General features: G+C 45.6%; 1 protein-coding gene across 1 annotated transcript in view; it reads left to right on the forward strand.

Moving 5' to 3' along the window:
* The first annotated feature begins 6,340 nt into the window (after positions 1–6,340).
* RBBP7 (RB binding protein 7, chromatin remodeling factor) overlaps positions 6,341–27,078 on the forward strand; it is a 36,879-nt gene continuing 16,141 nt past the window's right edge. The window contains exons 1-3 of the mRNA XM_044284961.1: positions 6,341–6,545; positions 17,693–17,837; positions 26,379–26,524. Coding sequence (XP_044140896.1) covers positions 6,530–6,545; positions 17,693–17,837; positions 26,379–26,524 — 307 coding nt within the window. The 5' untranslated portion in view covers positions 6,341–6,529. The remainder of the gene's footprint in view (positions 6,546–17,692; positions 17,838–26,378; positions 26,525–27,078) is intronic.

Here is a 27,078-nt window from a genome sequence, read left to right on the forward strand (position 1 = left end):
GACCAAGGCCCAAAGCTTTTCGCTAGAGGACACAAGCGCTTTTTTTGCTCCTGGCATTTGTGTTACTGAGTGGCTTTTTTTTTATCTTTCTGGCTTCTTCTCAAAAATACAGCAGGCTGGAGCGCTTAGCATTTTTCAGATGTTGTCACATCATCTTTTCTATAGCGGGAAAAAACGGCATGAAGGAAATGCTAGTGGTTATGGTACCTGGTGTGATTGAGCGATGAACGAGTCTTTTCTAAGTGTAGTGAACGTTTCAATAATGACCCTTTAGACGTCGCGTCTAAAGGGTCATTATTGAAACGTTCACTACACTTAGAAAAGACTCGTTCATCACTCAATCACACCAGGTACCAAAACATAATTTCAATTGCATATTCCATCATTTGCAAAGCAGACAGTAGCATTCATAGAAATGTAATTGTAATTGTGCGTGCAGTGAACAATTCCTGTTTAAAGGGAACCTGTCACCAGTTTTATGTCACCAGCTCATTCTCTTATGAAAATGCTGGGTCACTTTCTTTAATTGACCCCATCAATCTGCCAACATCTTGTATTGAAAAGCTCCAGCTGATAATGATGAGTCCTGAATATTCATGAGCTCCTGACTCTCCCCGCCCACCTGCTGCTGAATGACAGTTATTTTCCATATGAACCAGCAGCAGGTGGGCAGGGGAGTGGCTATAGCTCTGAATTAAATATACGCTGGACTCCATGACATCACACTGGACTTGAATCAGCTCATTAGCATGCGGCATCTTTGTGTGTATATTATGAGGTAACCATCTGTCACACCAGTAAGTGAATACATCTAAGGGTACTTTCACACTAGCGTTTTTCTTTTCCGGCATAGAGTTCCGTCACAGGGGCTCTATACCGGAAAAGAACTGATCAGTTTTATCCCCATGCATTCTGAATGGAGAGTTAGGGTACTTTCACACTTGCGTTTTTCTTTTCCGGCATAGAGTTCCGTCACAGGGGCTCTATACCGGAAAAGAACTGAGCAGGCATATCCCCATGCATTCTGAATGGAGAGTAATCCGTTCAGTTTGCATCAGGATGTCTTCAGTTCAGTCGTTTTGACTGATCAGGCAAAAGAGAAAACCGTAGCATGCTACGGTTTTTTCTCTGGCGAAAAAAACTGAAGACATGCCTGAACGCCGGATCCGGCATTTTTTCCCATAGGAATGTATTAGCGCCGGATCCGGCATTCAGAATACCGGAATGCCGGATCCGTCGTTCCGGCATGCGCATGCGCAGATCGGTAAAAATGCGAAAAATGTACAAGACGGATCCGTCGGTCCGCATGACAAGCGGAGAGACGGATCCGTCCTTGCAATGCATTTGTGAGACGGATCCGCATCCGGATCCGTCTCACAAATGCTTTCAGGCAGCAGCAGATCGGCGGATCCGGCGGCCAGTTCCGACGACGGAACTGCCCGCCGGATCACACTGCCGCAAGTGTGAAAGTAGCCTAAGGTACTTTTTAGTAGTTAATGAATGTAAATAATTAGTTAGATTATAATCAAATATCCACATGACAGGTTCCCTTTAAATGTATGAAATTCACCTCCAACTAACGAGAAATCTACTGATTGTTGGTTGTCGCCCTATCGTTAATTGCTCATACACTGCTTGATAATCTTGCAGTTTGGCTCGGTTTAAAAATAATTTACATGATAATTGCCTCATATAAAGGTACCGTTACAAACAGTGGCCAGATTTACTATTCCTAAAGATGGCGTAAGCTTAGACAGGCTGTCTAGACCTACTATTGGCCTTTGAGACAGGATTTTCACCAGAATTGTGGCACAGTATTGGCGAGAAACAGTGCTCCTTAAGTTCTGTCCCTTTATGTCACATAGTTCTGCCCCTTTCAGCTAAGGATGGGTTCACACTAGCGTTAGGGATTCCGTTATGGCTTTCCTTTATAACAGGGTTATAACGGAACATAACGGAATCCATAGGATGGAAGGCAAAACGGAAGCCTTTAAGAGGCATTCCATTTTGCTCCGTCCGAATAGAAGTCTATGGGAAAACATAATGGATCCGTCTGGGTCCTGTTATGCAAGACGGAAAACAAAGTCCTGTCGACAGGAATTTGTTTTCCGTCTTGCATAACGGGAACCAGACGGATCCGTTTTGATTCCCATAGACTTCTTTTAGGACGGAGAGCACACGGAATGCCTTTTAAAGGCATCCGTTTTGCATTCCATCATAATGCAAATCTATGGGCAGCAAAACTGATCCGCCCTTCCGTCATATGGATTCCGTTATGTTCCATTATAACCCTGTTACAACGGAAAGCCATAACGGAATCCCTAACGCTAGTGTGACCCCATCCTAAGCCCTGCCCATTTCCAACAAGTCAGCAAAAAGTGCAGAAACACTACTTGTGACAGAGCTATGGGCACACAATCACATAGCTACAGGCTAATTTCCTTTCTTATCCCAGATAATAAAATGTAACTTTTAATGATTTGCTTAAAGGGATTCTGTCACCTTTTAGCATTTTAAGCTGGCACCATCGCTATGTTGACTAAAGTACCTTATTTCCAGGACTCTTCTTTTTACTTGCGCGATCATCAACATCCTGAGGGCAACAGCCTCAAAAGTCTCACTGGGCATGCGCCGAGCCCAGTGATGTGACCTGAGCGCTGTTGCCCTCAGGATGTTGATGATCGCGCAGGCCGCAGGCGGTACTGCGCCTGCGCAAGTTTTCTGGCCTATCTATAAGGTAGATTATGACATGCGGAGGGGGCGGAACCGTTTGCCGGGCTGTGGGAGGTGTTTTGATGATCAGAAGGCTGTCTTGGCCACTGCAGGGGGGCGTTACTGGGCACCGGAGAGTGAAAAAAACGCCCCTCTGGGCACCTTGGATCCTAATTAGCATAACATAAAAATCGCTTTTATAACAAAACTACCAAACGAAAATAAGTAAAAAGAAGGGTCCTGGAAATAAGGTACTTTAGTCAACATAGCGATGGTGCCAACTTAAAATGCTAAAAGTAGGTGACAGAATCCCTTTAAAATGAAGTCAGCAACTCTATAAACTATTATATTATGGGTTAAAACTAGCTGATGCTCATTATTAGTGCCAGATCACTATGTTATTGAATTGCTTTGGTGGCTGGGAGTGCACTTCCCCGCACCACCACTCTGATTGAAGTGCGCACTGGCAGACACTAATAAATTATAGCATAGCACATATCTGTGTATTAATCAAACACTTGAAGGCACATAAACATAAGAGGTCAGCAAACTAAAACCTAAGACTGCCCCCCAACATGTTTCACCAGCTAATCTGGCTTCATCAGGGGTTTGGGCACACACATTAGTAAATCTGAACCACTGTGTGCAAAAAATGGCAGAAAATAATTTCACAAAAATGCACCAAAGAACGTGCCTATTCTTGCATTTTATATACGGGACTAGTAAAAAGACATCAGATCTAAATTCATGTGTGCACTGACTGGGTAAAATAACACATTTTGTAGACCCTTACAGCCCAAATTCCCTCCAAAGCTTTTTACTTTTTTATTTTTGAATCTCTGTCTGCATCTATGCCAGGCACAAAGGTACAATCATTGGGGCATTCTTGGAAAGCATATTGTTACGGGGAAAACTGTGACTGCCATAGATTTATGGGGACACCTGCGCTTGCAGTATGCTGCTACTGCAGCATCTGTAGCTGTCATGAAGGGGATCTGTGACTTGCACATTGTTATGGGGGCATCAGTGGCTGACATATGGGATTCTGTGGATGACACACTGTTATGGGGGCATCTGTAGATGCCATACTGTCATGAGGGGATCTGCGGCTGGCGTACTATCATAAAGAGATAGTACTGTCAGGGGCGTAGCTAGAAATGACTGGGCCCCATAGCAACATTTTTTTATGGCCCCCCCCCCAACATACCTCTCAGACCCCCACCCCTTCCAGAGCTCCCACCCAAACACCCTTCCAGGACCTCCCACCCCAACATCCCCACACCCCTCCTAGACCTCCCACCCCCACCCTAAATCTCCCACCGCCAGTCCCCAGATATAATGGTCCAGACATCAAGTGTCCTGCTCCCCCCTCCTGCCTATATAATGGTCCAGACCTCCAGGTTCATGCTTCTCCCTACTCCCCATATATTATGGTCCAGACCTCCAGGATCCTGCTTCCCCCTACTCCCCATATATAATGGTCCAGACCTCCAGGATCCTGCTTCCCCTTACTCCCAATATATAATGGTCCAGACCTCCAGTGTCCTGTTCCCCCCTATATAATGGTCCAGACCTCCAGGATCCTGCTCCCCCCTTCTTAAATATAATGGTCCAGACCTCCAGTGTCCTGTTCTCCCCTATATAATGGTCCAGACCAGACCTCCAGGGTCCTGCTCCCCCCTTCTCCTTAAATGTACTGGTCCAGACCTCCAGGGTCCTGCTCCCCACTTCTCCTTAAATGTACTGATCCAGACCTCCAAGGTGCTGCTCCCCCCTCCTCTCCAGATATAATGGTCCAGGACTCCAGAGTAAGTTTTACCAGTCCCAGAGTCAGCCAGCCCTCACCTCGCAGCCACTCGAACGTCCGCGCGCCCACACTCCAGCAGCGCTGCCAGGCCCAGCAGCACGCAGCTTCGTGGAAAGCTCTGCATCCTCCACTTCCGGCCAGTTTGACTGCCGCCCAGACTGGGAGCGGGACCACTCCATCTCCTCATTGCAGGTATGCCTCTCTGCCTCCGTCTGCGCCCTATCGCCCACAGCCTGCAGGCCGTTGCAGATAGCGCTTTCTCTATCTGTCCTGGAGGGGCCTGCGACCCTTGTAGCTACGCCACATGAATTAAAAAATATATATAATCCTCAGCCGGCGGCCCGGGCCCCCAATGGCGTAGGGCCCCATAGCCATTGCTATGGCTGCTATGGTGATCCCTACGCCCATGCGTACTGTCATGAAGGGATCTGCGGCTGGCATACTGTCATGAAGGGATCTGCGGCTGGCGTACTGTCATGAAGGGATCTGCGGCTGGCGTACTGTCATGAAGAGATCTGAGGCTGGCGTACTGTCATGAAGGGATCTGCGGCTGGCGTACTGTCATGAAGAGATCTGTGGTGGGCGTACTGTCATGAAGGGATCTGCGGGTGGCGTACTATCATGAAGGGATCTGCGGCTGGCGTACTGTCATGAAGAGATCTGCGGCTGGCGTACTGTCATGAAGGGATCTGAGGCTGGCGTACTGTCATGAAGGGATCTGCGGCTGGCGTACTGTCGTGAAGAGATCTGTGGTGGGCGTACTGTCATGAAGGGATCTGCGGCTGGCGTACTGTCATGAAGGGATCTGCGGCTGGCGTACTGTCATGAAGGGATCTGCGGCTGGCGTACTGTCATGAAGGGATCTGTGGCTGGCGTACTGTCATGAAGGGAACGGTGGTTTGCATACTTTATGGGAGCATTTATGACTGAGAAACTGTTATTGGGGGCATCAGTGACTTGCGATCTGGTACTTTGGCACCAGAAATGAAAAGTGCATTCACATAAATCAGTTACATCTGACCAATTGTTTTATGCCAGAGTGGAACGCAAATGTTGTGTGCCGTGATCCAGATAAAAAACGCTACACTCTTCTATCCGCCAGTCGGCGTCCATGTAAAAACTAATGTGCTTCTTGCCAGAACAGATCTCACAGATCACCAGGGTTGCCAAGCGTCCAGAAATTTCTGGACAGTCCGTAACAATAAGTGACTTTTTTCCTGAGTCCAGGAAAACATGATTTTTTTGAGGCTGGTGGTACCTGACTAGATTATTTTGGTGGTGATTACCATCATCTTGCAGCTCGCAGTCAGTGCTGGTCATGAGTTCTGATCAGTATATTGAGCTATAGACATGGATTACTTATAATCTTTATCATTCAGTATGGTTTTCCAATTTGTCTGTAAAAAATGTTGGCTGTCCGTGATTTGGGGATAAGTTGTCCAGAATAAAGAAAAATTCTGCTTGGCAGCCCTGCAGATCACCACATCTGGGGAACACATCCTATGTAGTGGCATTTTTCTGCCCTTCTTCACAACATGCCTTTGTAAAACACCCAAGTGTCTCCCAAGTTTCACAGACAATAGAAAGCATGCCAGTGCATCCAGTACATGTGCCTTTACTAGTAAAGAAGTTGTACCGCGTGGCATGCACGTGCACAGTAATGTACTCCAGGACAGTCCCGTCCTCTTTGTATTTTATGGTTCCACTTCTTTTCTTGCCAGTTTTAAAAATGGCCTCCCAGGGCCTCACTAGCGCAGACGCCGCGGCCTTCTCTTTGCTGATTGGTCGGCTTCTCCAGCATGGCGGCGTACGCCGCTGCGTGCCGGGGGCGGGGCTAGAGGCTGCGTGCTGCTGATACAAGTAGCTGTGTAACTTTGGCGGGGCCCCTTTGGCTGCGTCACCTCAGGCTTTCTCTTTTTCGCGCGGGAAACGTCTCCGGTGACCTGTAGGGAGGCGCTGAGCGGTCCCTGATTCTGCTGCTCTTGGCCGTCTGGAAGAGGCGGCGGAAAGATGGCGAATAAAGAAAGTAAGCGGGGCCTGGCCGGGTGCTGACACCTTTTATAGTTCCTTGTGCTTCCCTCGCCCGGATAACGCCATAGACCCGCCGTGTGACTGGGTTCCTGCTCGCGCGGTTCCGGTCCATCGTTATTCTATCTGCCTTTGTGTTCTCCGGCGCCATTTATTTCTCCGCAGCATCGCCCATTGTTGTGTACTGCGTGTCACTGAGCTCCTCCTCACCCGTGTGTACCGCACGTTATGATGGTGTGCATGAGGGCATAGTGAGCAGGGTCTGATCTGTGGGCAGTGGCCCCTGCCGTGCTACAGTAAAGCACTGCCCATCCTGACTCAGGGGCCCCATACAGTGATCCATGTATACACCTTAAATATGTGGTGCAAGGGAGAGAAACGTGGCTGCTTTCCTCCTGGAACAGCGCCACACCTGCCCATGGGTTGTGTCCGGTATTGCAGCTTTGTCGGTCATGTCCTCACAGTTTAGGGACTGGCTTTCTTGGTTGTTTCTGATGACATTGTGGTAAGGCTATTAGCGCAATCAGAACAGTAAGGATTTCTGCTGTGACTTGTCTGCTGCTTTACCCCCATACTGTACAGCTAATCCACGTGGAGACACCTGCCACGGCTCTGCACCCGGAGGGGTCGTGTCCCTTATAGACGAGGACTGGAAACCCTCAGTTGGCGGGTGGGAATCTGCTAACTAAATCCACCATGTAATACAGGGAAAATCACTGATTATTACAAGTGTCTGGGAGACCAGGCATTGGGGGTCTTGGAGCTGTAATATCTTCCTGGGCTCCCACTGGTCCAGCACTGCCACTCCACCCTCGGCTGCAGAAGTGATATACTGTATACCGCTGCAGCCATGTATGATGTCACTTTTGTAGGCACAACAATATGGCACGGCCGGCTATACCATCTCTCAGTAATATATGGCACGGCCGGCTATACCATCTCTCAGTAATATATGGCACGGCCGGCTATACCATCTCTCAGTAATATATGGCACGGCCGGCTATACCATCTCTCAGTAATATATGGCACGGCCGGCTATACCATCTCTCAGTAATATATGGCACGGCCGGCTATACCATCTCTCAGTAATATATGGCACGGCCGGCTATACCATCTCTCAGTAATATATGGCACGGCCGGCTATACCATCTCTCAGTAATATATGGCACGGCCCGCTATACCATCTCTCAGTAATATATGGCACGGCCCGCTATACCATCTCTCAGTAATATATGGCACGGCCCGCTATACCATCTCTCAGTAATATATGGCACGGCCCGCTATACCATCTCTCAGTAATATATGGCACGGCCCGCTATACCACCTCTCAGTAATATATGGCACGGCCCGCTATACCACCTCTCAGTAATATGTATATGGCACGGCCCGCTATACCACCTCTCAGTAATGTCACGACCCGCTATACCACCTCTCAGTAATAAATGGTCAGCTATTGGTCAATCTTGCATCCATATTTATTACCTACTAAAATTGTATACCAAACATCATAATCTATATAAAAACACAATAAACATAAGTGTATAGTCCCGCTCCCTCTTTAATCAGCGGTGTTAGGAGGAGCTGGTAAAATATCCGGTTATGAACTTTTTCGCTGAAATGTTCTTAATTGCTTTAGAATAAACTTAACGTAACGATAAAGTTTCAGCTCATCGAAGAGACTTCCCTGATCCCCAGTAGTTTTTATAATTTTTATTTATATTTTGCTGGCCATTTTTATGCATCTTTATATATTTCTTGATATCAGTTAAGTATATCAAATGTAAGAAAAAAACAATAAGGCTACTTTCACACTTGCGGCAGAGGATTCCAGCAATCCGGACACAAACTGGCATTTGTCAGATGGATGCCGATCTGTCTGACAAATGCATTGCAATACCGGATCCGTCTCTCCGATGTCGTCCGGAAAACGGATCCGCTTTTTTTATTTTGCATTTATTTAGCGTTTTGTCCGGCGAGTGTTCACGATTTTTGGCCAAAAAAACGTAAGAGGGGCTGAACTGATGCATCCTGAACAGATTGCTCTCCATCCAGAATGCATTAGGGTAAAACTGATCAGTTCTTTTCCGGTATTGAGCCCCTAGGACGGAACTCGGCACCGGAAAAGAAAATCTAGACATTATTTAGAAAGCAGCGCGTTAAAGCAGGGCTTGACAAATTTCCTTAGAATCTAGGAGCCAGCTAAAAAAAAGTTAGGAGTTTTTTTTTATTTTTATTTTTTTATAACCTTATAAAGCCTTATTTTCAGCGACAAAAATAACACCTCTTAAATAAGATAAAAAGTCTAGAACCAAACATGGGCATTAACATGTCCAGCGGCAGTGTACAGTGCTGCACGCATGTCCAGCGGCAGTGTACAGTGCTGCACGCATGTCCAGCGGCAGTGTACAGTGCTGCACGCATGTCCAGCGGCAGTGTACAGTGCTGCACGCATGTCCAGCGGCAGTGTACAGTGCTGCACGCATGTCCAGCGGCAGTGTACAGTGCTGCACGCATGTCCAGCGGCAGTGTACAGTGCTGCACGCATGTCCAGCGGCAGTGTACAGTGCTGCACGCATGTAAAAGAACTGTAGACCCTATGGGAAAACTAACATGGTTGGTTATAGTTTGACTATATAATCACATTGTCTGAACATGGTGTATATAAGGAGATAAGTATAGTCCGGTCCAGGTTTTAATTAATACCAGTTGGGTATTATAGTCCAGCCCAGATTTTGAAAGCTACTTGGTCCCTGTAAGAAAAATATTTTTCTGTCCCTCACTCTTACCATATTCCTAACCACTGAAGAAACCTGGGAGGTTTTGAAACTCGTTTGAACATTTGCACAGCAGTACACATGGAGCGCAAATTTTTCTAACAAGAAACAAATGTCACAATTGATCCCAACTGAGAATCAAAGTCAGTGCAGTAAAGTCGTTACCCGGCATGCGTCAGAAAACAGTGCCGGCACTAGTGCGCATACAAACGAGGTAACAAACGCTCTGCAAGACAAGTGAAGTCCAAATCATTGAGTACAGCAGTGAACATAGTGCACAGCCTTTGTATCATCTACAAAGTATATCAAATGCAGGCTGTAAAACCGTGTATCCTATATGGGATTGTTTCAGTCAACTGTAACTGGGAAACTTTATGGTTACATTTGATAAACCCAGGGACTACAATAAGTGTATTCTAAAGCAATTAAGAACATTTCAGGGAAAGTTAGTCAACTGGATATTTTACCAGCTCCTCCTAATACTGCTGTGGAATATAGTGCATGAGCTCCGCACGACCTGTTTAACACCTTCCCGACATGACATGACTTAGTCGGAACTGCCCGCCGCATCCGTCGATCTGCCGCTGACTGAAAGCATTTGTGAGACGGATCCGGATGCGGATCTCACAAATGCATTGCAAGGACGGATCTGTCGTGTGTGTGTGTGTGTGTGTATATATATATGTATATATATATATATATATATATATATATATATATATATATATATATATATATATATATATATATATATATAATTTTTTTTTTTCCATTTTAACGGTCTGCGCATGCGCAGAACGGATCCGGCATTCCGGCACTAATACATTCCTATGGGAAAAAATGCAGCATTCAGGCATGTCTTTGGTATTTTTCGCCGGAGATAAAACTGTAGCATGCTACGGTTTTATCTTTTGCCTGATCAGTCAAAACGACTGAACTGAAGACATCCTGATGCAAACGGATTAGGCTACTTTCACACTATTGTTCGGGTGTCCGCTTGTGAGCTCCGTTTGAAGGGGCTCACAAGCGGCCCCGAACGCATCCGTCCAGCACTAATGCATTCTGAGTGGACGCGGATCTGCTCAGAATGCATCAGTCTGGCAGCGTTCAGCCTCCGCTCCGCTCAGCAGGCGGACACCTGAACGCTGCTTGCAGCGTTCGGGTGTTCGCCTGGCCGTGCGGATCCATCCAGACTTACAATGTAAGTCAATGGGGACGGATCCGTTTGAAGATGACACACTATGGCTCAATCTTCAAACGGATCCGTCCCCCATTGACTTTACATTGAAAGTCTGGACGGATCCGTCTGAGGCTACTTTCACACTTAGAAATTTTTTAACAATATAATGCAGACGGATCCGTTCTGAACGGAGCCACCGTCTGCATTATATGAGCGGATCCGTCTCAGACGGATCCGCTCTGAACGCAAGTGTAAAAGTAGCCTTACTCTACATTCTGAATGCATGGGGATATGCCTGATCAGTTCTCTTCCGGTATAGAGCCCCTGTGAAAGTACCCTTAGGTATCGCAGCGTCTGTAACGACAGGCTCTATGAATATATCACATGATCCACCCCATCTGATAAACATTGTAAAAATAAATAAAAACTGTTTAAAAATAAAAAGCCATTTTTGTCCCCTTGCATTGCAAAAAGTGCAACACCAGGCAATAAAAAAGGCGTATGCCCCCTAAAATGGTACCAATAAAACTGTCACCTAATCCTGCAAAAAATTAGATCCTACCTAAGACAATTGCCCCAGAAAATAAATAACTGACTCAGACAATGGAGACACTAAAATATGATTTATTTTTTATTTTTTGCTTCAAAAATGCTATTGTGTTAAAGTGAAATAAAAAAAAGTAGATATGTTAGCCATCGCTGTGTCCGTAACAACCTGCTCTATAAAAATATCCCATGACCTAACTCCTCAGGTGAACACTGTAAAAACATAATAGTGCCAAAAAAGCCCATTTTTGTCACCTAACATCATTTATAGTGCAACAAGCTGTCATCTCATCCCGCAAAAAATGAGACTACCAGTCAAGAAATAAAAACTATGGCTCTCAGACTATGGAGACACTAAAACATAATTTTTTGTTTAAAAAATGCTATTGTGTAAAACTTAAATAAAGTGTACATATTAGGTATTGCCACATCCGTAACTATCTACTACTAAAAATGTAATGTGACCAAACCCCTCAGGTGAACGCTGTAAAAATGTATAATTAAAAACTACTAAAACAACCAATCCCCCCCCCCCCCCCCCCGACTTTTTGTATTTTGGTGCCTCACTCCTGGAATTAACATGGATTGTTTGAGGATTTGCATCATTTAATTTACAGAACATGCTCACAACGTTGGAGATGTTGTTTATTTATTGTAAACAACAAATAGGATAAAATAAAAAATCTATGTGCATAATTATTCACCCTGCTAAAGTCAATACTTTGTAGAGCCACATTTTGTAGCAATCACAGCTCTAAGTCGCTTTGGATAAGTCTCTATGAGCAGTTGCCACATCTTACCGCTGGGATTGTTGCCCATTCCTCCTTGCAAAACTGCTTCAGCTCCTGTAAGGCTCCTTTCACACTTGCGCTCGTCGGTCCGCTCGTGAGCTCCGTTTGAAGGAGCTCACGAGCGGACCCGAACGCCTCCGTCCAGCCCTGATGCAGTCTGAATGGAGCGGATCCGCTCAGACTGCATCAGTCTGGCGGCGTTCAGCCTCCGCACGGACAGGCGGACAGCTGAACGCTGCTTGCAGCGTTCAGCTGTCCCCCTGGCCGTGCGGAGGCGAGCGGATCCGTTCAGACTTACAATGTAAGGCCTCTTTCACACTACAGTATGTTGAATTCAGTGTTTTGCGTTCCGTTTTTCACGGATCCGTTGTTCCGTTTTTTGCTTCCGTTGTGGTTCCGTTTCCGTTCCGTTGTTTCGTTCCGTTTTTCCGTATGGCATATACAGTATACAGTAATTACATAGAAAAAATTGGGCTGGGCATAACATTTTCAATTGATGGTTCCGCAAAAAATGGAACGGATACGGAAGACATACGGATGCATTTCCGTATGTGTTCCGTTTTTTTTGCGGACCCATTGACTTGAATGGAGCCACGGACTGTGATTTGCGGCCAAATATAGGACATGTTCTATCTTTTCAACGGAACGGAAATACGGAAACGGAATGCATACGGAACACATTCCGTTTTTTTGCGGAACCATTGAAATGAATGGTTCCGTATACGGACCGTATACGGAACGCAAAAAACGGACCGCAAAACGGAAAAAAAAAACGGTAGTGTGAAAGAGGCCTAAGTCAATGGGAACGGATCCGCTTGAAGATGTCACCATATGGCTCAATCTTCAAGCGGATCCGTCCCCCATTGACTTTACATTGAAAGTCTGAACGGATCCGCTCAGGCTGCTTTCACACTTAGAATTTTTTCTAAGTTATTAATGCAGACGGATCCGTACTGAACGGAGCCTCCGTCTGCATTAATATGATCGGATCCGTTCAGAACGGATCCGATCAAACGCTAGTGTGAAAGTAGCCTTAGTTGAATGGTTTACACTTGTGAACAGCAACCTTTAAGTCTGACCACAGATTTTCTATTGGATTGAGATCTGGGCTTTGACTAGGCCATTCCAACACATTTACATGTTTCCCCATAAACCAGGGCTGTGGAGTTGGTAGATAAATGCTCCGACTCCTCAGTTTTTTGTACTTCCGACTCCCCGACTCCTCTGTATTTAATATGCGAATGTATTTTATACATTCCTTGAAGGAAAGAAAGGCAACATACATGTCATTACCAAATGACTACTGGCTGGGAAGCCAACAGTCTACTGTATTGAACAGTTTAAGCAAAAGACAAACACAATGAAAACAACAGTTTTATTCATTTTTTTTAATCAAGTGGCTGGATAGTAGCAGCAGGCATAAACATCAGGAACTTTACAAGTTAAAAAATACAAACCACATTATTTGGTTGTTTTAGAACAAAAACAAAGCTTATCTATATGAACCAAAAACAAAATCTGTAAAACCTAGAAATGGTTTATATTAATCTTCTTCACATCACTGAACGCGTTTGTTTTGCGGTTACGTTAGGCACTGCATGCATTGGCCTTTATTCTTACAGTAGAGAAGTCATTAATTATAACTGTTTATGAATTCGGACATTTAAACTTGCTTTTTAAATTTTTTATTCCAATTTAAATTTAGTAGGAGTCGGTTCATTTTTTGCAGACTCCGACTCCAGGTACCCAAAATTGACTCCGACTCCACAGCCCTGCCATAAACCATTTAAGTGCTGCTTTAGCAAATCACACACAATGGTACAGGTTTTGCTCAAGAATATCCCTGTATTTAGCACCATCCATCTTTGCCTCAACTCTGACCAGTTTCCCAGTCCCATCCCCACAGCATGATGCTGCCACCAAGTTTCACTGTAGGGATGGTGTTCTTTGGGTGATGTGTTGGGTTTGCTCCAGACATAGCGTTTTCTTTGGCCAAAAAGTAAAATTTTAGTCTCATCAGACCAGAGCACCTTCCTTCATACATTTTGGGAGTCTCCCACATGCCTTTTTGCAAACTCACAGCGTGCCTTTTTGTTTTTAGCTGAAAGTAATTGCTTTCTTCTGGCCACTCTGCCATAAAGCCCAACTCTATGGAGCGTTAGAGCTGTTGCGATACCAAATTTGATTCGATTTCGATACCATAAAGTATTGTGATACTTGATACCATTTGATACCACGCGAAATAAAGAAACCAAAAAAGCCACGTGCTGAGCTTGTGCAGATTTCACGGCTGCAGGCTCAGCCCACACACTTGCTGGCAGCGCGATCCGTTCCTGCAGGCTGAATGGTGGAGCGGGGAGAAGTCTTCCTGCTTCGTCATTCAGAGCGCCAAGGAAGGGAGGATCATGGGGAGCTGAGTGGTGAGTGACCCCCCCCCCCTCCCCCTTTAGTACGCCACTGTGTAGCTTGGTTCCTGCCTTTTGCCATTTTCCCTGCCTTTTAGTGTGGGCAGTGCGGGCTGTTTGTGGTGCGCTGTGTTGATTGGCTGCTGCGCATGCGCACTTCAATAATAGTCACAAACACAGACCAGCCCTGAGCACTCACACAGGGCTTTTATTACTATGGATGATTCCATGTGGTATATGCATACTGGCAATTCTCCACGGTTTAGGCACCATAGTCCTGGATCGGGGGAGCCTCTAAAGTGGGAACGGGTATCTTAGGTTTCACTAGGGTATGGCATCAGTACAGTCTGTAGAGACCGTCTAATAGTGGAGGGGAGGATTGAGGTTGGAGCTGTCGGACCTTATGTCACTTTGTGAATGGGACAGCTCCTCATCTAAAGGGTAAGGCCACATGTGGAATCTGCCCCGTACACAGTGTACGCTGGAGGGGTAATAAGAATCTGCGTGTCTGAGCTTGCCTAAAGAATACTGGTGACCTAGTCTGATGCCTAAAGTGCTCCAACTGGTGAAGGAACTATTCTGGTAATAGAGGTGACTTTTCCTGAAGGTTCAAAGTGTAAGTTCACCTTTAAGATGGGTCTGATGCTAAACATGGCACTATGAGGGGAGTTCATTGAGTTTAGGCCTCTATTGTGGAGTAAAATAGCCACAAATTATGGCACGTGTCAAATTTGCACCATAATTTTTTAACTTTGAACTTCTTGCCAATTTTCTAAAGTAATAAGAAGGGGTTCTTAGTGGGAGGGCATGGCTTATCACGGCACGCCGGATTTACTGTAATTTGCACTAGAAACTGGCATAAGTTATTGCTTGTTACACCTGCCTCTAGCTGGTGTTGATTTGAGGTTCTGGCGCATGGACTTAATAATATAGGCGCATTTTACTCCAGTGCACAGGGGTAAAGACTGGTGAGAGAATGTTACCCGCTTCATAAAGTAGTGATATCATTTAGTTGGCAATATGTGTGGATCCGGTTTAGCACAACCAAGCACTAAAGTCCGCTATGCACTCTGAATCCTCTGTGTTCATGAGCAGCAGGCTATGCTCATGCATAGAACGTTAAAGCGTTTCGCCCTAACTTTAGGCCACTTGGTAACTGATGGCGTATACTAGCATTACACGGTTACTTATTATATTGTAAAAACCCTTTTAATCATGCCACTGTAGCAGACCACCAGGGATTGATTCCACTCACTGTCCTAGTGCAGGGTTGTTATTCTCCCTGATGGATACTGGTGATCTGAGGATAGGTAATCGGTGTATAATGCCTCAGTCACACGTCGGTGTTCGGTCAGTGATTTTGAGCCAAAACCAGGTGCGATTGTAAACACAGAACAGTTGCAGCTCTTTCCCTTATGCATGTGGAGGCTCCAATCCTGGTTTTGGCTTAAGTCACTGATAAAAATCGCTGATGTGTGAATGAGGCTTAAAGTGTAACTGTCGTTCTTTTTTTCTTTGTAATGTGTAGGGGCAGTGATACAAACCATTTTTGTAATATACTTTAATTACTGAAATTGTACATTTCTTAAAAAAAAGGGCTCTAAAGTGACCTATTTTGAGCCTTAGCAATGCTCCTGTCTTCTGTTTACATAAGTGGAGACTTGCTAACACTGACTGTTATGTAAACAGAAGACAGATGAGCGTTGCTAAGGCTCAAAATAGGCCACTTTAAAGATATTTTCTAATAGAAATCTACAATTTCAGTAATTAAAGTATATTACTAAAATGGTTAATATCCCTGCCCCTACACATTGCAAAAATAAGAGAATGACAGTTACGCTTTAAGTCTCGGAAGAACCCTTTAACATCTGACTACTGTATTACTAATGAACCTGTTCCCACTCAGTGCTGTAACAGTATATCTGTACAAGTAAGCAGTTAGTGCTCAGCTATTACTATAGTGCGGTTAAGCAGCTGCCCACACAATCATTTGCTAGTGACTGTTATATTATGCAGCTGGCATTCAGGTCTCACTGCTGTGATTGGACATTAATCCCTTAGATGCTGCAGTTAGTATTGATCACAGAATCTAAGTGGTTAGCAGAAGGGGGCTTCCTCTCATCATTTGCAAAATGCAATTATGGATTACCAAGGGGTTGACATGTACCAATGCCTTTGGCAGGGCTGTACAGTGACAGTGTACTATTACAGTGTATTATTTTATGTTGAAGTCTCCTAGTGGGACATGGTGGGGATAGTTCTTCCCCTTTATTATCTATATATATATATATATATATATATATATATATATATATATATATATATATATATATATATATATATATATATATATATATAATTTTTTTTTTACAATTCCTTAACTCCTTACAAAATTGGTATCTGTCATAACTTCATACTATAATAACCTTTTTATCCTATACACTGAATATTGTAAAAGACAAAATTGCAGTTTTTTTTTTAACCTCAGAAAGTGATAAAGTTGTATGTACCACAAAATGGCCCCAATGAAAGCTTAAACTTGCACTTAACTTTATCAATGGAAAAATGTAAAGTGTTCAAATGTAAGAAATGATTTTAAACTTTTTTTTTTTTCCCCTGTGCAAAAGTACAAAAAAAGATAAAATGCTTAACAATTACTGGGGGCAAACTGTTCATTCCTGATAACTGCCTTCTCAGTCAGTCCACGTAAAAGGGCCTTTATAATCATTCTACCTTTGCTGTAAATGAAATCTGCTCATGCACTGAATTGACGTGAGCTTGTGATAGTTTTATATTTAGTGACCAACTGAAAGAGGCAGAGCTGCAGCCTGGACCAATGAGGACACTACCTGTAGGCACTAACTACACCCCTAATGGAGCTGAGCTAAGAAGCAGCAGGGGGGAGTGCAGGTAAATCCTCCCCTCTAGGTACTGTCTTGTATATCACCTTTTGAGGCTGTGATTGGAAATCCCCTTTAAGAGGGAAGATTAGCACAAGCTTCTTACATTGGCAATATGGGCTGATGAGGCTACTTTCACACTAGTGGCAGCCTTCTCCGAGCGGGTGAACAGCCTGCCGGATTCTTGCTGCCGCTAGTGCACGCTTGCCGCCGGAGGTCCGCTCTGGCCCCATTGACTATAATGGGGGTGGACCGGAGTTCCGGTGTCAGCACGGCAAATATGCCGAGAGGCAGCTGGAATAAAACTACGCCAACATCATTTAAAAAATAAATAAAAATGAATGTAGCAAGGAAAAACTTAATATTTAGAAATCAGTTCATCATTCCTGGCTTTGGTGTTCACTGAAGTCAAGGTGGTCATTTGTTCCTTTTTCAAGCGGGGGAAAAAAAACAAATAACAAATATTGGGCCTTGGGGTCATATTCATGGCTTGTTCCACAGAATTTAGGTTTTCAGGTCTTGTTTAATTGTTTAATCTGATCTCTGTAGTGTTTGAAGATACTGTGGAAGAGCGTGTTATCAATGAGGAGTACAAAATCTGGAAGAAAAATACTCCATTCCTCTATGACCTGGTAATGACACATGCCCTGGAGTGGCCAAGTCTGACTGTGCAGTGGCTTCCTGATGTTACCAGGTAAAAATCATTGTGTGACTGTATTGTGGGATAGGTGTAGTTATATAGATATATAATGCTTGCTGTGAATTTAGGTTTGAGCACAATGTGACTGATTCTTCACATTTCTAAGATGAGGGTGTTCATGGGGGTGACTAGCTTAGTCCCATTCAACCCGTTCCTATCAGCTGGTCATGGGCAGCATAGTGGCTCATGGTGCCTGCAGCGCTGGAGTCCTAGGTTCGAATCTGACCAAGGACAACATCTGCATGTAGTTTGTTCTCCTTATGTTTGGAGTGTGGGGTGAAACAGGAGTACCTGGAGGAAAACCATGCAAAGACACGGATTAAGGACTTAGATTGTGAGCCCTATGGGGCTTGATGCTAATGTCTGTAAAGCGCTGTGGAATATATCAGCGCTATATAAGTGCATAAAATAAATACCATAAATTGCACCTCTACCACTCTGATATTGGTATTGTCCTAAGGCTCAGTCACCCATATTTAAGTCCTGGAAAAACCTTTTAAGTGGTGCGTAATTGCTTTATGATTGCATAGCATTGTACAATTGAAGGGGTATTTCAATCCCCACTTGTGCCTTCCCTAGCCCTTGACCCACCGGGAAACAGTGGGTAGAGATGGTTGGGACTTCAGAAACAGATGAGCAGGCTGTGCGGTGACACGTTAATGGGTGCTACAGAAAGTGTAGCACAGCCCTCTCGCATGTTTTGTGGAACCAACCACCTCTGGGCCAAAGGTGGGACCTGGATTTATCAGATATGTATGGAATACCCTATGGATATGTCATAATTGTGTGTGTGATATGGGAATCCCTCCTAATACTTGAGACTCAATAGGGGAGTGTACAGTGACTTTTGGCTAGTTTGTTGGTGTCTTCCCACCCTCAACATATGTATAGCTATAGGATACATATAAAATATTAGCTTGGTTTGTGTCTCAGATTAGCTTGGTTTGTGATCCTGTGTTCCCCCGCTGCATTGATCTCCAAACTATTGGAATTTAGCAGTTGTAAAACTACAACTCCCACCATGCTCATGATAGGATTCGAAGTTTTGCAACAGCTGGCGAGCCAAGTTGGGGGACATTGCCCAACAGGATAAGGCCTCATGCACACGACAGTTTTCATTCCGTGTCCATTCCGTTTTTCCTGATTTTCTGCGGGCCCATTGACTTTCAATGGGTCCGTTGAAAACTCGGCTAATGCACAGTTTGTCATCCGCGTCAGTGATCTGTGGTTCCAGTCCGTAAAAATAAATAAAAATAACCTTTTTTTTTTTTTTTTCATGGAAAACTGTTCGCGGACCCATTCAAGTCAATAGGTCCGTGAAAAAAAACGTGGAGGCACACAATGTCATCCGCATCAGTTTTTTCCCCCCGATCATTTGCATGGCAAACTTGACTTAGACTTTTTTTATTTTTACTTCATGTCTGGTGATCCTCCAAACATAAAGGAAGACACATGGAAACGGATCATGGAACATAACCCCATTTTGCGGAACGGAACACAACGGTCGTGTGCATGAGGTCTAAGTCTATCGGAACTGAGCTGTGTGCACATCTGTTAATACATAGTCTTAGCAATATGATGGAGTGAACCACATGCGTATGTAGCATCTGTTCCATTCTCCTCCTTTTATCATGGTAAACGTTTTTATGGTCCATCTGGATTCGGTTAACTTCTTTGGACAGGGATCATATATTTCCCCTTTGCCCATGACCGCAACCCTGGAGAGACCACCTCCTCAGGACATGAAACGGGAACCAGAACCGCCTTTTAAAAGATGGACTATTCCCTCTATCCCCAGTTCTATTTCTTGTCCTAAGGGACAGGTGGGAGTTGGATCCGCTGGATAAAGTGAAGATGGAGCTGCGGCTATGTATAGTGTGAGGAGGGTTATCCTGCGTGGCATGACTCCTTTAGGAGCTGTTGCAGAAGACTGGCCTCCCTTCTCTCTCCTACCCCACTCCCTTTCCAGGGGTTTCAGCCTCCCTGGGCTTCTGCCGGCCCGCATTCTGGAAGCTTTACTTCCGGGTTGTGGCGGTGGGAGTAAGCCAACGCTGCAGACCAGAAGGGGGGAGCCGGCATGCGTGCAGAGGAGAAAAGCCCAGTTAGTTCGCTGCTATTCTGAGTGGAAGAAGCTGGCAATTCCTCCATTCTGGCTGGTTTTGCTTGGTGAGCATGGAGCAGGCTCGGCACGCTGAAACCACCAATGATATGCCCGTACCAAGGTGGTGTAAGAGGGATTGTACCCTGACAGTTTTACAGTATATGCTCATGGGAGTAATTTGTTGTGCTAGGGTATCTAAGGAGTCTTTCAAGATCTCCAGATCAAAAGAAAGGTGATTTGCTGTGTGGAAAAAGCTACTCTGCCTGGGGAAAAAAACATATGCAAAGTGTGTATAACCAAGTTAATGGAGGAGGGAGCGCTGTCTCGATGGCCAGCATTAAACAGATAATCCTTGAGGAAGTCAGAGAATCTGTTAGCGGTTTAATTAGAAGCCGCCCCAGTACTTTTGCGACCATCTAATCCCCCCCCCCCCCCCCCCCCCCTCCAGTGACAGTGATTTACTTTCTGGATTGGAAGAGGAAGGAGAATGGGTGTCATCTAATGAATCTGCAGGGAAACCGCTGTTTCATGTTGAGAACACTAACTCCCTAGTCAAGGCTGTTAGAGCTACCGTGGGGTTGGATGATCAGAAGCCACCGCAGTCAGTCCAGGACTCTGTTTTACGGTCTAGGTCTTAAAAGAAGAAAGGTGTTTGGCGTGCATTAAAAAATATTCAAGCGGAGTGGAAGAAACCTGATAGGAAGTTTTTCATTTCTTCTGTGAAGCGGAAATAACATTTTGATGAAGAAACCTCTGCTTCTTGGGATAGGGCCCCAAAGCTTGATGCTCCGGTAGCCAAAATGTCCAAAAAAAGCAGAACTTCCTTTTGAAGGTATTGGTTCGCTTAAGGACCCAATGGACAAGAGCAGAGGTTTATTTAAAAGAAGGAATTGGTAAGCCTCTGCGGCTGCTTTTAAACCCGCTTTTGCTGCCTCTTCTGTTGGTAGATGGCACCGTTTGGGGGGAGGGGGGAAGAGAGATCTGTGGATGGCACCGTTTGGGGGGGGGGGGGGGAGATCTGTGGATGGCACCGTTTGGGGGGGGGGGGAGTCTGTGGATGGCACCGTTTGGGGGGGGGGGGGGGAAGAGAGATCTGTGGATGGCACCGTTGGGGGGGGGGGGGGGAAGAGAGATCTGTGGATGGCACTGTTTGGGGGGGGGGAGAGATCTGTGGATGGCACTGTTTGGGGGGGGGAGAGATCTGTGGATGGCACTGTTTGGGGGGGGGGAGAGATCTGTGGATGGCACTGTTTGGGGGGGGGGGGAAAAGAGATCTGTGGATGGCACTGTTTGGGGGGGGGGGAAAGAGATCTGTGGATGGCACTGTTTGGGGGGGGGAGATCTGTGGATGGCACTGTTTGGGGGGGGGAGATCTGTGGATGGCACTGTTTGGGGGGGAGGGGGAGATCTGTGGATGGCACTGTTTGGGGGGGAGGGGGAGATCTGTGGATGGCACTGTTTGGGGGGGGAGGGGGAGATCTGTGGATGGCACTGTTTGGGGGGGGGAGGGGGAGATCTGTGGATGGCACTGTTTGGGGGGGGGAGGGGGAGATCTGTGGATGGCACTGTTTGGGGGGGGGGGAGGGGGAGATCTGTGGATGGCACTGTTTGGGGGGGGGGGGAGGGGGAGATCTGTGGATGGCACTGTTTGGGGGGGGGGGAGGGGAGATCTGTGGATGGCACTGTTTGGGGGGGGGAGGGGGAGATCTGTGGATGGCACTGTTTGGGGGGGGGGAGGGGGAGATCTGTGGATGGCACTGTTTGGGGGGGGGGAGGGGGAGATCTGTGGATGGCACTGTTTGGGGGGGGGGAGGGGGAGATCTGTGGATGGCACTGTTTGGGGGGGGGGAGGGGGAGATCTGTGGATGGCACTGTTTGGGGGGGGGAGGGGGAGATCTGTGGATGGCACTGTTTGGGGGGGGGGGAGGGGGAGATCTGTGGATGGCACTGTTTGGGGGGGGGAGGGGGAGATCTGTGGATGGCACTGTTTGGGGGGGGGAGGGGGAGATCTGTGGATGGCACTGTTTGGGGGGGGGGGAGGGGGAGATCTGTGGATGGCACTGTTTGGGGGGGGGGAGGGGGAGATCTGTGGATGGCACTGTTTGGGGGGGGGGAGGGGAGATCTGTGGATGGCACTGTTTGGGGGGGGGGGAGGGGGAGATCTGTGGATGGCACTGTTTGGGGGGGGAGGGGGAGATCTGTGGATGGCACTGTTTGGGGGGGGGAGGGGGAGATCTGTGGATGGCACTGTTTGGGGGGGGGAGGGGGAGATCTGTGGATGGCACTGTTTGGGGGGGGGGAGGGGAGATCTGTGGATGGCACTGTTTGGGGGGGGAGGGGAGATCTGTGGATGGCACCGTTTTTCCTGATTGGCGACCAAAACAGTCGCCAATGCGCCTTAAAATTTGCAGATGGCGACAAGACTTTTTAGTCTTGTCGCCATTTGCGACTGTACCGCCGCAATCCTGCGCAGCCCAAGTTCTCTTCAGTAGCACAGTCAGTGGAGAAGGAAGGAGTCCCTCCCTCTCCACTGTGATGCGGCCGCCACTACCACCAATGGGGACATAGTGGGGAGGAGCTGTCGCCACTGCGCCACCAATGAATGTAAAACATAAGTATAGGCAGCGGTATCACAGACCCGGCACCCGGCCTCAATAACAGGGCATGTGATCCGTGGCAATTAACCCCTCAGGTGCCACAGATCGCATGCCATGTTATTGAGGCCGGGTGCCGGGTCTGTGATACCACTGCAGACAATTGTATAAAGGAGTTAAAGAGGACCTTTCATGGGTCCAAAGAATATGAACTTAGTAGGCTGCATAGAGCGGCGCCCAGGGATCTAAGTGCACTTACTATTAGTCCTGGGTGCCGCTCCGTTCGTCCTGCTGCGGCCCCCGGTATTTTCAACATTCAGAGCAAGGAGGAGGAGACGCCAGTGTCTCTCCTTCTCCCTGACAGCAGCGCTGACCAATCACAGCGCAGAGCTCAGAGCGAGGGAGGAAAAAACCTCCCTCGCTCTGAGCTCTGCGCTGTGATTGGACAGCGCTTCTGTCAGGAGGAAGGACAGACACTGGCGTCTCCTCCTCCTTGCTCTGAATGTTGAAAATACCGGGGGCCACAGCGGACGAACGGAGCGGCGCCCAGGAATAATAGTAAGTGCACTTAGATCCCTGGGCGCCGCTCTATGCAGCCTGCTACTAAGTTCATATTCTTTGGACCCATGAAAGGTCCTCTTTAATTACATTAATTGCTGATGCAGTGCGCCCTCCCAAAGCCTCATCACCCCCCATTATCACTGGCCACAAGTCCCGTGCCTCCGCCCCCCCCATTGTATTATGGTGGCCACAGGGTCCCATCCTCTCCATTGGTGGCAGTGGCAGATTACACTGCTGGGGCTCAGATTGTTACCATGGCAGCCAGGACACTACTGAATCCCTGGCTGCCATGGTAACCTCCTTGCTGCTGTGTGCACAAAGCACAGGGAGATGTGTGAGATCCTATTCGCCCTGATCTCTATCAGGGTGAATAGCATAAGGGACGAAAAGATCCAGGTTCTAGTCCCTAAGGGTAGAAATGGTTATTAAATACAAAGTTAAAAAAAATAAAATAAAATACTAAAAGTTTAAATGGCCCCCTTCCCAGTTTTACATATAAAATTTACAAACAATAACGAATAAACATATTACATATCGCCACGTCCCAAAACATGTGAGCTATTAAAATATAAAAAATATTTCCGCTCGGTGAAGGCTGTAACAGAAAAAAAACAAAAAAAACTCTAAACCACGCAATTCGCCATTTTTAGTCACCTTGTCCCCTAGAAGATGTCCCTGGATGTGAGAGCTATGTGGTTTTCCTTCTATATGTAGTGCTGGCTCACTACTGTGACCTGCGTCTCGTCTTCTCAAAGTCCTTTTTTTTTTTTTTTTTTTTTTTTTTTTTTTTTTTTATATATTATATGCATTTTAAATTTGGCTCCTAAATTTTTTAGTTTAGGAGCCAATGGCTCCTGGTCATTTTTTTTTTTTGGTCTGGAGCACTGCCTTCCTGATGTACTATTACGACATGAAGTCAGTGACTTCCCACATCTTGACGTAATAGTACGTCATGGTGATCGATAGGGCACCAGAGCGGTGCGTGCCCGATCGCTGCAGGGGTCTGGCTGTAAAAGCCGATGCTGGTGGAATAACCTCTTTTATGCCGCGGTCAGCTCTGACCGTGACATACAAGGGGTTTGCTGCAGGTGAGGTATGCCGTCGGGATCTGCCTTCTACGGGTGCCCAGGAGTTCCAGCCTCAGGCCTGGTCTCCTAGGCAACCTGTTAGTGTATTACTCTGCGTAATACACTAACAGGCAATGCATTACACAATACAGATGCATTGCAGAGTGGATCAGACCCCCAAAAGTTGAAGTCCCAGAGTGGGACAGAAATAAAGTTTAAAAAGTGTTTTTCAAAAATAAATTTGTTTCAAGTAAAGAAAAACGCCCCTTTCCCCAGATTTCATAAAAAGTCACATCATCCCTAAATAAGAAAATCGTCCGTAACAACCTGCTCTACAAAAATATCACATGACCTAACCCCTCAGATGAACACCGTAAAAATGAGTGCCAAAAAAAACTATTTTTTTTTTGTCCCCTTGCATCATGAAAATTGCAACACCAAGCGATCAAAAAGGCGTATGCACCCCCAAAATGGTACCAATCAGTCGCCTCATCCCACAAAAAATGAGCCCCTACCTAATTGGTCAAAAAATAGCTCTCAGACTATGGAGACACTAAATCTTATTTATTATTATTACTTATTTTTTATGCTGTTGTGTAAAACAAAGTATGCATATTGGGTATTGCCATGTCCAGAACAATCTGCTCTATAAAAATGTCACATGACCTTAACCCCTCAGGTGAACGCTGTAAAAAGAAATCAACTGTGCCAAAATTACCAATTTTTTGTTCACCTTGGCCCATAAAGTGTAATAATCAAAAAATCATATGTACCTTAAAATGTTACTAATAAAAACGTCAATTCTTCTTGCAAAAAAAAAGCCCCTGCATAAGACTATGGCAGAAAAATAAAAAAAAGCAGCGTTCAGAAAATGGAGACGCAAGAACATTTTTTTTGAAAAAATGCTTCATTATGTAAAACTGAAACGGTAAAGTAGACATATTTGATCTCATTGTGTCCGTAACAACCTGCTCTATAAAAATAGCACAGGACTACCCGGTCAGATGAATATTGTAAAAAATAAAATGTGCCAGACATTTTTTGGTTACCTTGCCTCACAAAATGTAATATAGAGCAATTTAAAATCATATGTACCCCAAAATAGTACCAGTAAAACTCGCACCTTATACCCTAGTTTCCAAAATGGGGTGACTTTTTGGGAGTTTCTACTGTAAGGGTGCATCAAAGGCTTCAAATGGGACATGGCATCTAAAAACTAGTCCAGCAAAATCTGCCTTCCAAAAACCCATATGGCGCTCCGTTTCTTCTGCGCCCTGCCATGTGCCCTTACATCAGTTTACGACCACATGTGGGGTGTTTCTGTAAACTGCAGAATCAGGGTAATATTGAGTTTTGTTTGGCTGTTAACCCTCTGTGTTAAAGGAAAAAATGGCTTAAAATGGAAAATCTGCCAAAAAAGTGAAGGGGTGTAGTTTCTTCAATGGGGTCATTTATGGGGGGTTTCCACTATGTAAGCCCCACAGTGACTTCAGAACTAAACTGGTCCTTAAAAAGTGGGTTTTGGAAATTTTCCTAAATTTTAAGAATTGCTTCTAAAATTCTAAGCCTTCTAACGTCCTAAAAAAAATTGACATTTACAAAATGATGCCAACTTAAAGTAGACATATGGGGAATGTTAAATGAATACATTTTATGAGGCATAACTTTCTGTTTTAAAAGCAGAGAAATTGAAACTTTGAAAATTGCTCTTTTTTTCCAAATGTTGGTAAATTTTGGATTATTTTATAAATAAAGGTGAAATATATGGACTCACATTTACCACTGTCATTAAGTACGATGTGTCATGAGAAAACAATCTCAGAATGGCTTGGATAAATAAGCGTTGCAAAGCTATTACCATATAAAGTGACACATGTTAGAATTGCGACACATGGCCTGGGCAGGAAGGTGAAAACTGGCCCGGGGTAGAAAGGGTTAAGATGTTATGTTCCTTAGTTGAGAAAGGACTGGGGATAGAGGGGGGTGGTTCCTCTTTTAAAAGGCGGGTCTGTTTCCTGTCCTGAGGAGGTGGAGGCGGTCTCTCCAGGGGCCCTGTCATAGGCTCAAAGAAAACCAAATACTGGGAAGTGTAATCCAAATTTTTCATTTAAAAAATCTGTTATTTTCTAATTATCCACAATTTATAAGGAAGAGGTATAGCAATGTATATTGGTTACTCATCTTAATATGCTTGTTAATGTCTCCTCCTTAGACCAGAAGGTAAAGATTATGCCTTGCATTGGTTGGTGCTTGGCACTCATACTTCAGATGAGCAGAATCACCTAGTGGTGGCCAGAGTCCAGATTCCAAATGATGATGCACAGTTTGATGCGTCTCACTATGACAGTGAGAAAGGAGGTGAGATACCATGTAAATTGATTTGCCAAATTTATCAGGAGTTCCTGATCACTATATTAATCACTTTAAAATGTACCTAAACTTTACAATCTGCTGTGGAGCCCAGTGAACGATGTACAGACTGGAGCACACGTCACTGCTCCTACTCATCCGCTCCTACTTATCTGCTCTGCTGAAGCCTGCTGGCAGAAGCTCTGCATAGCACATTGCTGCTCCTGCATGTGCCCACTCCTCTAAAGCCTGGCATAGCCCATCTATACCAGGCTTTAGCTCCGCAGACAGGCAGGAGAGGCAAGAAGTTCTCCTGCCTGTACATCGCTCACTGGGCCACGCAGTGGAATCTATACTCCTGTACCCAGCAAAGTGTGATGGGCACCTGAACTTTAATGGGGTCATTTATCAAACTGGTGTAGAGTAGAAGTGGCTTAGTTGCCCATAGTAACCAATCAGATTCCACCTTTCATTTTTGACTGCACCTTTGGAACATGAAAGGTGTAATCTGGTTGCTGTGGGCAACTATGCCAGTTCTACTTTACACCAGTCTCTTAAATGAC

The sequence above is a fragment of the Bufo gargarizans genome, chromosome 3 (genome assembly GCF_014858855.1).
Source record: "Bufo gargarizans isolate SCDJY-AF-19 chromosome 3, ASM1485885v1, whole genome shotgun sequence".
Classification (NCBI taxonomy): domain Eukaryota; kingdom Metazoa; phylum Chordata; class Amphibia; order Anura; family Bufonidae; genus Bufo; species Bufo gargarizans.